Here is a 17,859-nt window from a genome sequence, read left to right as displayed (position 1 = left end):
TTTTCCAGTTTCCTTTGTTCTCCTGCTTGTGCTCTTATCTCTCTCTCATACCACGTGACTTCCGGTACATCTCATACATATTCATTATCATGACATCACATACCACCTTAAGTAATCCCTATGGCATTGGGATTGCCTAAGGTAGATTGTGAGTTTAGGGGGGGGGGGCAGTTTGAAAAATGAGGGTAGAAAATGTGCTGCTTTTATTCGATAAGCACAACAGGGCTAAACTGACAATTTCAGGCCCCTGCATCTAAAATCAGTATGAGGAAGTCACTGAAAAAGTCTGAGAAATGGGATGAAACTGCACTTATGAGGCAGGGTTAATGAAGGATACATTGCGTGAATCTTTTGTGGTTTTGAATTTATAAATAAAATTTATGAAAAAAAATGAAGGTTACATCACATCCTTATCAAGGGGAGATCCTATTGAACTAATTTGACTTGAATCTTTCATGAAGGTAAATAAATTGTGTTAACAAGGAGACTATAACTGATGTATTCAAAAAAAATTAGCAGAGCCATGGACACAGTCTTTCACAAATTCCCAACTAAGAGAATGGCAGAAAAAGCAGGATACCCAGCAATCCAAAGCAATTCCCGACTTTCAACGGCATTGTTAAAGGGGCAACAGAGAATGGGGCCAGGACCTTTAGTGCTTGTTGGGTCTGTTGACAATCCAGATGTGAATGTGGAATGTATGAGTAAGTGACTGAAAAATTATCAGTGATGATGGTTGAGAGGAAAGTCAGCACATGCTACAGAATGAAATAATTAGTACAATTATCAGTGCAGAGGTAGATGAAATTTAATCCCAAAAAATGTGAAGTGAATCATTTTAAGAGTCTCTGACATACACAATGAATGGTAGGACCCTTGAACAATCTAAGAAACAAATGGACATTGATAAACAAGTCAAACAATCCCCAACATGTTTAAACAAGGCAGTTAAAATGGCATATGGGGCATAAGTTTTCAATCGTTTGGTCATAGAATATTCAAGTGAGATACAGTAAAACTATACAACATATTATTTCAGCCACAGCTAGACCACTCTATTCAGTTGTAAATTTAGACTTAGAGCATGGTAACAGGCCTTTCTGGCCCACAAGCCTGCACTGCCCAAATAAATCAATGTGATTAACGAGCTCGATACGTCTTTGGAATTGGAGCACTTGGAGGAAACCCAGAGAGACACTGGGAGAACGTACGAACTCCTTAAAGACAACACTGGGTTCAAACTCTGATCACTGGCACTATAAGACTGGTAATTAACCACTACACTAAACATGCCACCCTGGTCAATGATCGATGCGAATGATGTGATTGTACTGGAAACTATGTTATTTTAAATTTAGACATACACCATGGTAACAGGCTATTTCGGCCCATGAATCCATGCCGCCCAACTTATACCCAATTAATCTACACACCTGGTACATTTTGAATGGTGCAAGAGACCAGAACCCCCACGGAAAACACACGTAAATACGAGGAAAACGTACAATGTCCTTACAGACAGTACAGGATTCAAACTCCAGTCCCTATCACTGACGACGAAAAGGCATTGCATTAACCACCATGCCAACTGGTGTAGAGAAGATTAATTGGAGATATTACTGGTACGGGGCATTGCATCTACAAAGAGAAATAGGATAGGCTGGTTTGTTTCTCTTGGAGTGGAGCAGGCCAAGGGAGCTAAGGTTCCTGAATGAGGTAAACACATGAGGCAGAGATGGGTGATAAGAAACCTTCCCTATAGAGGTATCTTAAGGTAGGGAGCACAGGAATATGGTGGATGGCAAGTGCAATGAGAGTTTATTCACATATTCATGTACAGTTCACAGAACAGAGCGCATTTGACAGAGAACCTTTTTATTGGAGTATGGGTAACACCTGAAATGAATGTCCAGAAGGTTGAGAAGGCAGAGACTGTCATAGCATTTAGTCAGCATTGTTAATATGCTATTACAGCCCCACCGACCAGAGTTCAAATCCACCTCGGTCTATAACAAGCCTATCCATGTTCTCCATGTCCGGGTAAGTTTCCTCTATTTTCTCCAATATTCCAACATCATATGGGAGTTAGGAGGCCTAACTCCTAAGGGTGTAATTGCTGGCAATATCAAGTCAATTTTATTTATTGTTCATACCATGCTCGCACGGTAGGACAAAGTAGCATTTCTCCATATTTACATATATATAAGCTCAGAAAACAGTTAACACATTAAAATATTAAGGTATTAAGACCTATATACTGAAAGTCCAGGTACACTATCCACATTTGTACAGGGAGTTCAAGAGCCTGATGGCTGGGGGAAAAAAGCTGTTTCCCACTCTGGACACAAGGCCCATGTGCTACAGTACCTCCTGCCAGGTGACAGAAGGGAGAACAGTTTACATGCGGGATGTGTGGAGTCGTTCACAATGTTTATTGCTTTGCTCCTGCATCGTGTAGTAGATGTCCTCCATGCTAGGAAGAGGTTCTCCCAATGGTCTTTTCCGCGGACTTCACAATCCTCTGCAGAGTCCAAGGTGGTATTGCTTCCAAACCAGGTGGTGTCCAGGGAGAGTGGTGCTCAGGGGGAGAGGATGGTGTTCATTGAGAGACATAACAGCCCTGAAGACTGCTTTCTGTCACAAACAGCCTGGCATGCATGTTCTACATCACAGCAGAGGGCGGCGCTGCTGTGAATCACATCCTTTTGCTCTGGAAAGCCGGATCCCTATACCAAAGGACTCAGCAGCGTAAATGCTAAATCTACCTTTCAGATTTCCCTTTTACATAGATCGTGAGTTGGGCTATAAGGTGGCTTCTCTATGTAAAAATGGCTTTAGATTCGAGATGTTTTTATCTAATGGCTATCAGCATCTTGAACCTTCCCTGGCTACACTAATAGTAAACTAGTCCAACAACACAAAGGCTTGTCTGCACTGTCACCCATCTCCTCTGGCTTCTCATGGAGCCTATAACCCCCCCACCCCCCCCCCTCCATCTTCAAAGGGTTCAATTTTATCCCTCACTATTCTTTTACTTTTAATGTACCTAAAGAAACCCTTTTAATTTATTTTTACTTTGCCTGCCAAAGCAGCTTCATATCTCCTTTCACCTGTTCTAATTTCCTTCCTAAGATTTGTTTTTTTTTTACACTCCTTCTATTCCTTAAACAGTTCCTTTTCATTGGGATATATACTATCATGGGTTTTTTGTAAACAATGTGTTCTCGGCTGCAACAAGACAGACCTATCTCAGAACTCATTAGATTTTGACCCAAGTACAAGCAATGTTTTTTTAAATGTACACATTTCTCATTTTTATTCTGTTTAATTAATCATTGCACTCTGTGAATATATGCAAATAGTTTGCCACAAGTTAAAAGTTTTTTTAAATATACAGACACAAATTGTCAATGATTTAAATAAATAAACTTTTCATAATACATTTTTCAGATATTTTCTTCAGTCCTGTTGAAATCATTTTCGATATTTACCACATTTTAAGCTTTTATAACTTCCCCAAATTTATTTGAAATGAAAACAAGGAGTGTTTTGCCTCTCTGGCCAATCACTCTATTCCCCATGAGTACAATCACACTACTGTAATTCCACTCAATTGTACATTGTAATTCCAACAATAGTTCTAACAGTCACTCCAATAACAGGGAGCTTGGAGTCGCTAATTAAATCACATGAGCTAGCTTTGGGAATCAATGGTGCATGCCCACTGTTCTTTTGGCTCTGGTGATGTGTACTTTCAAATAATGAGAGTTAAACACAGAAAGTCACATCAAAAAAGAAGCCCAGAGAAATATTTATGTTTTATTATTTATTCACAAGATGCACATGTCACTGGCTTGCTAGCTTGCATTGTCCATGAATGGACTGGTTTGCTAGGCAAATTCAGAATCCATAACTCAATGAGTCTGGAGTCACAAAGTGGCCAGATTGAGTAAGGATAACAGATTACCTTTCCCGAAGAACATTATCAAGCCAAATCAGTTTTTTTTTAATAGTCTGGTCATTTCATAGCCACTACTGCATGGCTTTTGTGTTTATACAGACAACATGAAGTGAATTGAGACAGCACTTTTAACGCAGTAGTTAGCACAATGCTATTGCAGAGCCAGTGACCTGGAATAGAATCTGGCACTATCTGTAAACACTCCTTCCCCGTTCCAAAAATGCACATGGCTGGAAAGGCCTGTAACCGAGCTGTACTTCTAAATTAAAATTAATTCATTATTTAAATTGAATTGCCCCAGAAGTTGTGCTGGGATTTTAACGCATGTCTGGTATTCTGCTGCACCTGATCACTGTGCTAAAATATGCACAACATTTTAGCTAGACTCACTTTGCACATTTCTGCAGAATTTATTTGTTAAGAGTTATCTTTGAAGGTTGAAGGTCGTCTTTGAAACAATTTCCATTGTGAATCACTGGAGCATTGGTGAGGTCAAACTAGTAGTATTGTGTACTGTTTTGGCACCAATGTATAGAAAAGATATCAACAAATGACTGGAAAGTCACTGAATCTCAGGAAAATCTTTATTGTCTATTGATTATATATTTTGGTCTTCAAAGAAGGGATGAAACCAAATCAGATATATTAAGATGCAAATGCAAATGAGTGGGTAGATAGTAACACTGAAAAGAGTTTTCAAAATTCCCCTCCCCTTCCCTCTCTGCTTTCCGTTCAAATTGATCCCTCCACAACTCTCTCGTCCACTCATCCCTTCCCACCAATTGTCCCTTTGTGACCACAAAAAGTGCTACACCTGAACTTAGGCCTTCTCCCTCAACATTTAACAATTACAACATATAAACAGGCCAACTTGGTCCTTCTAGTCCATGCTGAACGCTTTCTCCCACCTAACCCCACTGACCTACACTTAATCCATATCCCTCCATTCCTATCCCATCCATATACACATCCAACTTCTCCTTACATGCTAATATTGAACCTACTCCCACCACTTCATCTGGAAGCTCATTCCACACACTCACCACTCTTTGAGTAAAGAAGTCTTTCCTCCTTTTTCTTCTAAATTTTTGCCCCCTCATTCTCAGCTCATATACACTTGTTTGTATCTCCCCTTTATTAAAGGAATAAGCCTCTCCATGTCAACTCTATCAATACCCTTAATCATTTTAAATACTTCTATCAAATCCCATCTCAACCTTCTATGCTCCAAAGAATAAAGACCTGCACTTATGCCTTCTCTCTCATCATAGAACTTTCCTAATAACTTTGAGATCATGTAACCCCAGCAATATTATAATAAATCTTCTCTGCATTCTCTCCAATTTGTTGATATCTTTTCTATACTTTGGTGCCAAAACTGTACACAATACTACTAGTTTGACCTCACCAATGCCTTGTACAAATTTATCATAACATCTCAGATCCTATACTTAATGCTTTGATTTATAAAGGTCAACATACCATAAGCTTTCTTCACCACCTTATCCATATGTGACTTCACCTTCAGGGAACTATGTGCCATTATTCCTCCATCCCTCTGTTCTACTGCACTCTTCAATGCCCTACCATTCACCAGGTATGTCCTATTTTGATTAGCCCTACCAAAATGTAACACCTCACCCTTATCAGCACTAAACTCCATCTGCCATCTTTGAGCCCACTCTTCTAATTGGCCTAAATCCCTCTGCAAGTTTTTAAACCCTTTTTCACTATCCACATCTCCACCTATCTTGGTATCATCTGGACACTTACCAATTTACTACCCCATCATCCAGATCATTAATGCATATGATAAATATTAATGGACCCAATAGTGAACCCTGAGGCACACCATTAGTCACCGGCTTCCAATCTGACAGTTATCTACCACTACTCTCTGGCAACTCCCATTCAACCATTGTTGAATCCATTTTACTACTTCAATGTTAATACCTAATGATTGAACCTTCCTAAATAATCTTCCATGAGGCCTTAGTAAAATCTATATATACAACATACACTGCCTTACCCTCATCAACTTTCCCAGAAATCTCAAAAAAATTCATAAGGTTTGTCAAACATGATCTTCCCCTCACATGTTGACTGTTCCTAATCAAATGCTGCCTATTCAAATATCTATATATACACCATCTCAAAGAATACTTCTCATTAACTTACCCACCACTGACATCAAACCTACAGGCCTATAATTACTAGATTTACTCCTAGCATCTTTGTTTAAAAAAATGGAACTACATGAGCTACCTTCCAATCCCCTGGCATCATTCCTGTTAATTTGAGACCCCAAACAGTCCTTCCAAGTGAAGCAACACTTAACCTGTGAATCTTTATGAGCCATTTCATGCATCCTTTGCTCCCATGCAGCCATCGGGGAGACTGTAGTCTGTTGAGCACCTTCAATCTGCTGCAACAGCAAAGACCTCTCAATGCCCAACCACTTCAATTCTACACATCACTGCCACACTGACAAGTTCTACCAAATCGATGCCACCCACAAATTGGAGGAACAACATCTTGACTATTTCATTTTATTTTAAATTTCCATCTTTTCAGTCTCCAACCAGATGGCATCAATACTGACTTTTCCAATTTCTGTTAATCCCCTCCCCTGGTCTCTCTTTCCCGAGAGTAAAACACAGAAGTCTGCAAATGTGATTGCAGTGAAAATATAAAGATGCTGAAGGAATTCAGCTGGTCTCGCTGCATCCATCAGAGGTAAAGAATGACATTTCAGGCCTGACCCCTTCCTCATGATGTGAGCAAAAAGAAGGCAAGGGCCCTTTATTGAAAAGCTAGTGAAAAGGGATGAATGGGAGGAGGAGTATAGACCAAGGAACAAAAGGTGTTAATTGGAGATGATAAGAGGACAAGACAGAAAAGATGAGGACTGATGAGGGAGGGGGTCGTTTTTGGCTCCGTGAAGGGAGGCAGGGAAAGGGGGAAGAGGGAGAGAGATTGAAGGATGCCCATATGGAATACATGGTGTTATTCCTCTAATTTGCAAGTGGACTTAGTTTGGCACTGCATGAGACCATGGACACAAGTCAGCAAGGGAATGGGGCAGAGAAATGAAATGAGTTGCCACTGGGAGATTCACACTATTGTGGTAGACAAAGCCAAGGTGCTGAACAAAGTGATCTCCCAGTCTCTGTGTCCAGTCTCTCCGATGTAGAGGTGAGAACAATGGGACCTCCAAATATAGTAGATAAACCTTGCAGATTCACGTTGCTTCACTTGGAAGGACATTTTGAAGCCCCAAATGAGGGAGGAGGTGTAGGCGCAAGTGGACCATCTCCTGTGGTCACAGAAGGATGGGGGAAATTGGTGAGAAGAGAGGAGTGGATGAGAGAATCACCGAGGGAGCAGTTCCTGCAGAAAGTGGAGTGAGGAGAAGGGTCTGGTACTGGAAATGGCGGAGGATTATACGTGGCATGCAGTGACTGGTGGGGTGTTAGGTGAAGAGAAGGGGAATCCAGTCCTTGTTGCATGTGGGGGCAAAGAAGGCAAGGGTAGAAGTGCAGGTAATGGAGGATATGAGGGTGAGGGCTGAGTTGATGGTCGTAATGGGGAAGCTACGTTGTTTGAAGGAGGAGAACATCACTGATGATCTGGCATCATGGGAGCAGATGTGACATAGACGATTGAATTGAGAGAAAGGAATGGAATCCTTACAGGGGACAGGGTGAGAAGAGGTGTAGTCAAGGTAGCTGTGGGAGTTGGTGCATTTGTAGAAGATGTCTGAAGAATTTGTCTCCTGAGATAGAGACAGAGAGATCGAGGAAAATGAGAGTGTTGCTAAAGAAGGACCAAGTGAATTTAAGGTCACGATGGAAGTTGGCAGCAAAGTGGATGATGTCTATGGATGCATGAGGAAGCACCAAAGTAGTTTTTCATGTGGTGGAGGAAGAGTTGATGGGTCTATGTAGACTTGTTTGTGGACTGCTCCAAATAGCCAAAAAAAGGCAGGCAGGTCTATACTCCTCCCCCTCCCATTCTTCTCATTTCACCAGCTTTTTAATTTAAGCTCCTGGCCTGCTTTTAGCTCACATCCTGAAGAAGGACTCAGGCCTGAAATGTTGGTAATATACCTTTATCTCTTATGGACATAGAGACCAGCCGAGTTCCTCCAGCATCTGAATTTTCCCTTTCCCTACCCTTGTCTCCACTCCACTATCTTCCCACCCACTCCTTCCTTTTATTGAGAGCTAACCTTCTTTGCCCTTTCCTTCAGCCCCTATCACCTCAGCTTCTTCCTCTTCTACCCTCTTACCTGTATCCACCCATTAGCTCTTATCAGTTAGCCTGTGCTCCTCCTCCTTCCCCCCCACCCCGCTACCCCCACCATCTGCTTGATTTTTGACAGGCCCAACATTTCAACTGTCTTTTACTTTCAATAGATGCTTCATGGACTGCTGAGTTTCTCCTCAAAATTATAAGGCTAGGGAAATATGTCCCATCCCTTAACTTGTCTAATGGCACATCATAGTCAGACAAAAAGCACTTTGGAAATATTTCTGATGTCCGTATTCTCCTTTCCCAAAGAAGACAAGATAGAGTGTGGCCCGGACAGAAAGTTATGAGCAAATGCTGAATTAACTGACGTGGTGTGATAATTCAACTGTTTAACAATATTAAATTGACTGTTTATCTCCAATGTAAATTAACTGAACTATGGTAATTATACAGTTTCAAAGTACAGACCAAACTAGCTTTATTGGGACTAGTTTCCTTTCTCTTTGGCTCAATCATTAGGTGGGTGCAGATGCCCAGAAAATAATCAAAAATGAAATGGACAAGGCTGACAGTAGTCTGTAAAGAAATATTACATTGAGTCATGGATTCAGAAATGTTAGTACCAGTTGCAACTTGTGTTTCCTAGCTTCCATAATGATGACAGGAATTTTGTTCAGCCATTCCTATCCATATTTAACCATTTCTCACCTCTCCCACAAAGATAATTAGCCACAGCTGGATGAGGATCACTGGGGCAAACTATTCAGACATAGTACAGCTCAATGGGATAGACTCAATGCTCAAGGTGACCTTTATATGTCTGACTTCCCGTGCATTGAGCAGTAAAAGTTTTGAAATCAGATTTTTTTTTAAATCCAAAAAATGCTCTCACATTACTGACGAGCAAATTATCTTTAATGTTGGTAGATTTTAAGAATGGGGAGATGTATACCTGTCACCAAAAACAGCTGGATGAAAGTCAACATGCGAAAGGTTATCTGCAGATGCTGGAATGAGGGGAAGTTCGGAAATCCAATGCTTGTGACAACTTTGTCAAATGTTTCAGACTGGAGAAGCTGTGGTCATTCTCCAGAAGCAAAAAAGGCAGAGAAGATTTGACAGAGGTTTAAAAGACCATGCCTGTGTTTGAAAAGCTAAACAGAAGAAAGTGTGTTCCATTAGCAATGGGTCTGAGAACGCATCTTATATTTGTGGAACAAAATGGGATACAAAGGAACTGTATTTTAAATTTACTCAGGGTGTGGCTAGATTGTAAAATTTACTGGCTAAAAGGTTATGAGAAGTAAAACAATGCCTTCAACAGGTAACACAATAAAAAGTAATCTGTCAGACAGCAGGGAATGTGCAGAGGAATGGAACCATTCTATTAGAAGCCAGTAGATCTTCAACAGACAGAATGGCCTTATCCATGCCATTGTGGTGACGTACATAATTGCAGCAACGAACCAGCCCCACTTGTTAAGCATGGGTGGCTGGACAGCCGGAGCGAGGATGGCATTGCGGGACCGTCTCTTCCGGTACAGACCGGAAGGGTGCGTACACACTCACGTCATCGTGACTCAAGCACCAGAGCATAAGGGGAGGAATGGTGTAATGCTTAAAGGCTGCGTGTGATATTCAAATTAAAATCAGTTAATTGTGATACTTGAGCACACAGCCTGTCAGTTCAGACTCTGAGCTTTGCTCACTCAACACGCTACAATGGTGACCCTGACGAGTCTCTACATCCTGCAGATTCGACACAATGGAACAAGCAACTGTAGTACCATTGCGTTAAAGTTTCCAACTTTATGGATGAACAGGCCCTGCGGAAGCTCAGTTCCAGGTCAAACAAATAACCTCTGATACAAACGAGATATTTTGTCGTCGTCAGTTCGTTTGAACAGGAAACCACCTCATGAGTAGACGACCTCATTCAGACACTGCCAGCGGAAGGTAAATGCATGGCTCTGAAAAACCTCCTTGTTAGCACGTACGACCTCTCACGATGCAAGCGATCAGCCAGGCTCGTGCACTTGGATGGCCTGGGTGACAGGACCCCCTACCCCCGCCCCTCATGGAAGAAATGCTCACACTGCCCAAAGGGCACAAGCCCTGTCTTATGTTCGAGCAAGCTTTCCTCAAGCTGATGCCCGAAGACATCAGGCTCCTGTTGGCCGACATTGATTTCAGCGACCCAAGCAAGGTTGCAGCGAGTGTGGATGTCCTTTACCGCTCGAAACACAAGGGAGCAGACTCCATCAACCATGTCTCGTGGCTACCACCGGGACAATGCTCAAATCCAGTCCTCCAAGTGAGCAGGCCGCGCCCCACCAGAAGGAGGAGAGGTCCGATCCCAAATGGTGTTTCTATCACCAACACTGGGGGTCACCCACCCGCAGATGCCTCCAGCCATGTTCGTTCCCAGGAAACAAGTCACCATTAGTGGCTTGCCGACAAAATAGCCTTCTCCACATTTGGGACAGCATTTCAGGCCATAGATTCCTCATGGACATGGTGGCAGAGATAAGCATCTACAAAGCCCCAGGGCCCTGCCCTTTGAGCCACCAACACCACCGACATCACAGCATGGTCAGCCACCCTGCAGCTATCCCTCCCCCAGACTTGGCCTCTTGTGACTATATATTCCTGTGCAAAAACCCTCACAGGAATAAGACTCCTTCAGTGGCCTTATGAGGTTCCATACAAAGTCCTGCACAGGAGCTTGTCCACGTTTTCTCTTGACATTGCGGGGCAAAAAGGAGTTGTTCACAATGGACCAACTGAAACTGGCCCACTCGGACTTGTCCCAGCCGGTACAGGTCCCACCACCAGTCTGAAGAGGTCGGCTGCCGATGCAGCACACCTCACCCACGATGCATCGCAGGACTATCAGTGCCTGTTCGCGGGGGTTGTGTGGCGATGCACATAACTGCAGCGGCGAACCGGCCCCGCTTGTTACGCGTGGGCGGTTGGGCAGCCGCGACAAGGATGGTGTCACGGGGCCATCACTTCTGGTGCAGACCGGCAGACCGGAAGGGCGCGTACATACTCACGTCATCGTGACGCAAGCACCAGTGCGTAAGGGGCGGAACAGTGTTGTGCTTAAAGATTGCGTCCGAGATTCAGTTAGTTGTGATACCAGAGCACACAGCCTGCCATTTCACTCTGTGCTGCACTCACTCACAACAATTCCATGATATCTCTGCACGCCAGACAAAATTATAAGTATGGTGATGGAAGACATGCCACCAAAGGGTAGAGGTTCTGGCACGGTCCAGTCGAAGTAGCAGCAGCAATAATATTAATGTTACGGTGTCAGTGGGAAGGGAGAACTTGGTGGCTGTGAGCATGGAGCAGACAAAGCAAGAGAAAAGGTACATGCACGCAGTGAAAATCAGTAACCTGCTTTGTTATTGAGTCTATTATAGAGAAATTATATCATATAGGAATCTGAATACAGATTTGCACATGACTTTCACAACCTCTGCAGTCCTCAATGCATCTTCCTGCAACTTGCAATATCCAGTTCTACAGATGACAAGGACCATGGACTGCAGTCCACCAATAAACCATCAGTGTAAAGACTGATTCAATATTTTAAAACAGGGAAACAAAATGAAAGGATAACAATACAAAAAGTACATTGTTTTGGCATGATTAGAACAGTCAGGAGATAAATGTTGCTGAATGCAATAGGCGTAGAAGCCAGCAAATGCACGATTATTCTGTTACTTAACAGCATCATGTGCACCAGATTAACCTCACAGTAGCAACATGATCTTCTGTATTGTCACTTTCAGAAAAGTAAATGAAAGATTGCTTACTGCAGAAAATATCATACCTGTTGTCCGTGGAGTTTAACATAACTCGTTGTGCTGTACATGGACTTGGGACCTGTGGCACTGGTCTGTTTCGAGGATCAGGTGCTTTCTCAGGACATTGCTCTGAAGTGCTCAGCATTCCATCATAGAAATCGTTCAGGATCATTTCGCCTTGAAATTCAAATGCAGGCGAGTCTGGTGGACTATTCGATGCACATTTTGTTTCCACGGATGTGGACTGTTCAGTTGCAAAGGGAAAACTGAAGGAATCAACAGATGCAGAAGGCACTGACATCCTGTCTCCAGTGAATTTGAGTGGCGGGGTTCCCTGATGAACCCGTGGTGGAAGTGGTGGTCTGCTATCTGCATTATCCTGTGGTTCACATAGATTACCAGAGGTACCATCCTCCAATGCAACCATTTTTGGATGTTTACCAACTGAAAATATCTCCTGTATTTCAACCAGCTGCAGTTGAAGAGATGAATTTTTGTCTTTTAAGTTAATACTTCCAACATTCACTGAGTTTGTAGGGCTTGCAATTAAATCACCTTTATTGAAGATCGTTCTCAGTTTGGAGACAGGGACACTGTTTACAGTTTCTTCCTTGGCTGAAGTCTGTGCAGAAGAGCACTGGTGATTGTTTTCTGATTCTGTGCCTCTGGGCAACAAGTTGTCAGGGCACTTATACACTTCCAGCTCATCAATTTCTCGAAACAGACGGCGCAAATGTTTGAGTATTCTTTTCCGATGTCCTGTTGGAGCAATCCCAATTTGAAGAAGAATCTCATTATTCAAATGCTTACAGTCCCCCAGAGTGCAGTAGCCGCACTTCTTGAAGTTGCCAGTATACTGTTCCAGATGGATGTCAATCAACCAGTCCACGATACTTCTATTGACCTCGTTGGATGACAGCATCATGTCAATTTCTGTCTCATTTCAACTCCTCAATTCACAATTACCTCCTAGGATTAATGTATGCCCAGCAACCTGATGCAGCCTGCCATTGAAATGTGTTCAGTCTGGAACTTATCAGATGTGCACATATTCATTGCGATCAGAAGTAATCATTCTTCTCCCTTGAGATGTCAAAGAAAACGCCTCATTTTACAAAACAGAGCTGAAAGGATAGAAATATAATTGGGTCAGTTTGATCAGCATCAAACATTAAAAAGATGTCACTCTGCCTAAGTAATCCATTGCAATAAATGTTAATCACAGTCACTCCTCCCTTTTATGTTTTAGTGCCTTCCACATAGACTTCCAATTTAAACAATTCTCTCGACCCAGTGCCTTCATCCTTTTGAGTTGCTGCAGCTTATCACTTCCGAAGGAATTTTTCCTTTTCCCTCACCAGGGTCTCTCCATTTCCAGGCTTTGTATAAAACAGTTTTAAAGTACAAATTCATGGACAATGCTGCATTTGTCAAATTCTACTACCACACACAGGAAGACCATGCTATGTCTGTCCAGTTGATTCATTTCACTATTTCAAACACAGGGATAAATGAGAAAAATCTAATACAAAATTAGTGCTGAATCAAATCAACAGAATTTAACATTGGGCAGTCACTCTTGCCAATACAGAAAAGTGTTATAAAAGGAAGATTTCTCCTGGCCATTCTCAGGGTCCAGACAAAACTGAATTTTCAAAAGTTTTTTTTTTGCACAAACTCACCAGTTATATTGTGACAGGCCCAGTGGACACCAAAACCTAGCAGCAATAGAAATTCACCAAGACAAATGGTTACTTAAACATAAGTTACTTTAAATTTTCTTCTAACATAAAAACAGGATCAAACTTTAACTTATTACTATCAACTTAACCCCCTTCTAATTCTAAGCACACATGTACGTAATGTGTATATAAGTTCAGAAAAATTCTTTGATTCACAGTCCAATCTCACTTCCCACTCCTTCAAGTTCACCGGTATGAGGCAATTCTTATATTGTGCACAAGATTTAACATTTATGAATCTTCACCAGGCTTTGGTGCTTGAAAGGCAAATGGTTATCACTCAGGAAGGTTCTTGTTGGTTTTCAGAGAGATTTGTTTCCTTCTGTCTTGCCAAAGAAACTTGCCCCATCAGGGTTTTCCAGATGATAACCTCTTACTTTCAGATAACCAGAGTCCCTTTTGTGTTTCCATTATCTCAGAAGAAACATTATACAGCCAGCCATCTCCTCTTGTAAGGAACACAAGGGGGTTTTTCCACAAGCTTGCCATGTTCCAGTCCCAGCTAATGCTGCTGAACTGTAGAACTAAATTCTCTCTCTCTCTCTCTCACACACACACACACACACACACACACACACACACACACACACACAACCTCATGACCCTCTTAGAACAGAAAACTGCATTCAGACTGACTGTGGCATCAGATCTTATCTTCTGAGTCCGTTCATTTGTTGCTTTCCAAAACAATAATCCATTACTCCACAACATGTCCAACTAACACCTTCTTGTGAAGTCTCTATAAGCATTATTCAAAGTTTTTGCAAAGGCACTTGGAGTCTGAACTGTCTGGCTTGAGCAGAGCTCCAGCATTTTAAATGAAATCTGTGCTGGGAAGTGTTTGTGACCTACGCTTAAAAACCCACAACTTATCTCCTTTAAAACATATCTATATACAATATAAAATGTTACCTAATCTGTCTCAATATAGCTTGAGATATTTTATGACTAAATAATTTGTCCACACCAAACGACTTCACTGAGCTGGATTGCCATCACCACCAAATTATCGTTGGCACAATAGATGCACGAAGGATTCATCCACCAGTTCAATGACAAATAACTACGAAAGTCCATCATCTTCTTGGTGCTTCTCATTTTACCCAAACTGCCTACAGCTCACACATGTTTATTTACATACTTTTTTTCCTGGAACTTGGTGCTTTTTAGAAACTGCTTACAACTACTTCTTCATTTTAAAAACTTTTATGCTCAGATGAAAGAAAAAGAAAATGCATTTTTTTCACCCAATTCTTCATTTCTTTCAATCTCCGGAGATGTACAATGGTTCAGAATAGCAACCCATTCTTCTTTCACATTTCAGAGTATTAAAGAACCACAGAATAAAGCAATTTTTTTTTTAAAGTAAACTTTTGAATAACTTTTCAGGGAAATTTAACAAATATTGCTCATAGAAATTTTGCAGAAAATGTTGAATTTCGTGATGCTGCTTCATCTCAATTTAATATTGCGACTAGTAAAACACTAAAGTCTGCACATACCATGATTGAAGTAAAAACACAAAGCTGGAGAAACTTAGCAGGTTAAACAGTGTACTTTATGTAGCTAAAAATACATCACCAATGCAACTTGGTTCAGATGCCTGCCCACATCTTGCTCATACCTTGATGAAGGTATCAAGACCGAAATACTAGTTATGTAACCTTTCCTTTCTTACATAAAGCACACTGTATGATTTTCTACAGCATTGCATTAGTAAGTATTGCTTTCATTTGTGATTAAATGCTGGAGAACATGAATGAATAAATGAGTATCTAATACAAATTTAAGTGATAACATAAAGGAAATATCAATAAATTGAACAGTTCAGCGGTTCTTCCTTCCCAAAGACAAAGCTTTAATTTCAGAATTAAAAGATAATTGCATGATATTAAGTCCTTTTACATCCATGTCGAGTCAATCAGTGAAGCTCCCATTCACAGATGTTTCACAAATTTCAACCAAGAGGTGGCGCCCATCAGAAAGGAGGCGAGAAAAAAAATATTGATGCTTTTTGCATAAGGAATCGTTTTCATCAGGAACTCACTGCTGACATGGTTGATAAAAGCAGCAAATCAGGGATTTCAAAGGGGAACTTTTGAGGGAAAATAATTTTCAGTCAGTCATGGAGAAGAAATGGGGCTGAATTGGTAAATCCACAAAGCTGGCTGGCATGGCCTCCTCTAGTGACTGTCCACATGAGAAAGCTGAAATGCATGAAGCAAAGAGGAAAAATGAATCTTGAACATCAAGAACCACTGATTCTAAGCATCCCTACGCTTGTACAAAAGCAACGCTCAATCCCAGAATGATCCAATCAACCACCCTCTACATATTGCAATACCTAAAGGTTAAATGTCATGGTCTTGCTCAAGAGAGTGATGAACTACTAAAAAGATCATTACCAGCATAGTAGAGAATAAATATGCTGTTTTACAAAGTAACACATCTGCATTTCAGGGCCGTTCACAATAAATTATCTCCCTCAATTTCCCACTTTCTCCATTAGTTTCAAGTAATTCATATCCCAACCCACTTCTTTTGTCCTCTGTGTCCTATCAGTACTTCCAGTACCAACTGTCTTATTCCAACTTCGTACAATCAGGTTCTTGTTCTGGACACTTCCTTCCTTTTCTTACTGCCTTTCAATACAAAAGGACATGGTACTTATCCAACCCTGAAAGTCAAGAGATGCTGGAAATCCAAATCAAAAGCAGAAAAAGCTGTAAACACTCATCAGGGCAAGCCATTTTGGTGAAAAATTAAGAAGAGTCAATGTCTCAGGTTGGAAACTCTTCATCAGAACTGAAAAGGAGACAAAACAAGCTTGCAAAGGTGCAGAGAAGTTGTTGGGGTGGGGGGAGGGGGTCACTAATAAAACAAGGGAGAATATAGGGGTGTTAGATAGGTTAAAACAGGAATGACAGACAAGATAAGCTGAAAACAAAATTAACCTTACTGTTATCTCATATTTATATCAATTACACTCCATCCCATCCAGCACCCTACAAGGACTCCATTCCACACATCCAGTTCCTCGGTCTTCTGGATACTCGATCTCTTCCACAGAACTTCTTATTTGTCCTCTAACTATGGAATTCCCTGTCACTACAGCTGTATCTAGGTGTTCTGCAACAGAGGGGAATACTTTGATATACCCTACTTTGTCACAATTTCCCCATCTATCTTACCCCAGATATCTATTAAATGTTTCAGTAAAGTTTTATCTTTAGTTCCTGACATCAATCTTGAATTCCATTTATAAAGAAAAGCTTTCTCTAACTTTTCTCCAATTCTATATTAATCCATGTCAGGCTGGTTTCATCTTCAAAAAGGATACAATAAAACACATCTGAGCTGCTCCATAATAATAATAGAAATTTGGTAGTTGCAATCCCCCCCATTTCACATTTCCATGTTAATTTCTGCAGAGATACCCTGGACATTTTAGCCTAATGTAAAAGTTTCTGAATCCATCTATTTAGTTATTTTTTTTTAAAACTGTTGAGGTGCTAAAATAGGTAACGTTTGAAACAGATATTGAATTCTTGGGGGAAAAAAAAATAATCATCTTTATACAATTAACTCTTCCTATTAATGTTATAGGTAGCATCATCCATTTCTTTAAATCCTCTTCAATTTTATGAAATAAAGATAAATAATTCAATTTATATAAATTCTTATCAGTCCTAATCCCTAAGTATTTAATCCCATTTTTTGGGCTATCTAAATTGGGTATTTTGCTGACACATCATATCTTTTATAAATGGTATAACTTTATTTTTATCCTAGTTTATCTGGTGGACAGCTGTCTGTCAGGTTGGAAGCCTGTGACAAGCAGGGTGCCTCAGGAATCAATGCTGGTCCCTTGTTGTTTATCATTTATATTAATGATTTGGAGGAGGGTGTGGTTAACTGGGTAAGCAAATATGCAGATGATACGAAAATAGGGGGAGTGATGGATAGTGAGGAAGATTTTCTTGGATTACAGAAGGATTTGGTTTGTTTGGAAGAGTGAGCTGAAAGATGACAGATGGAATTTAATCGGGACAAGTACGAGGTGCTGCATTTCGGAAAAAAATAA

The 17,859-nt window shown here is 41.0% G+C and overlaps 1 protein-coding gene across 9 annotated transcripts in view; it reads right to left on the bottom strand.

The window, feature by feature from the left end:
- Window positions 1–17,859, bottom strand: part of arap2 (ArfGAP with RhoGAP domain, ankyrin repeat and PH domain 2) — a 473,297-nt gene that overhangs the window by 380,574 nt on the left and 74,864 nt on the right. For 8 of the 9 annotated variants that reach the window (XM_069924984.1, XM_069924989.1, XM_069924990.1 and 5 more), the window contains exon 2: window positions 12,060–13,157. In XM_069924984.1, the coding sequence (XP_069781085.1) occupies window positions 12,060–12,958 (899 nt within the window). In that variant the 5' untranslated portion in view covers window positions 12,959–13,157. The remainder of the gene's footprint in view (window positions 1–12,059; window positions 13,158–17,859) is intronic. The other variant, XM_069924986.1, reaches the window with a different exon arrangement.

The sequence above is a fragment of the Narcine bancroftii genome, chromosome 3 (assembly GCF_036971445.1).
Source record: "Narcine bancroftii isolate sNarBan1 chromosome 3, sNarBan1.hap1, whole genome shotgun sequence".
In the NCBI taxonomy this organism is placed as follows: domain Eukaryota; kingdom Metazoa; phylum Chordata; class Chondrichthyes; order Torpediniformes; family Narcinidae; genus Narcine; species Narcine bancroftii.
Note: the sequence above shows the minus strand (reverse complement) of the source record. Positions and strands in the feature narration are given on the sequence as shown.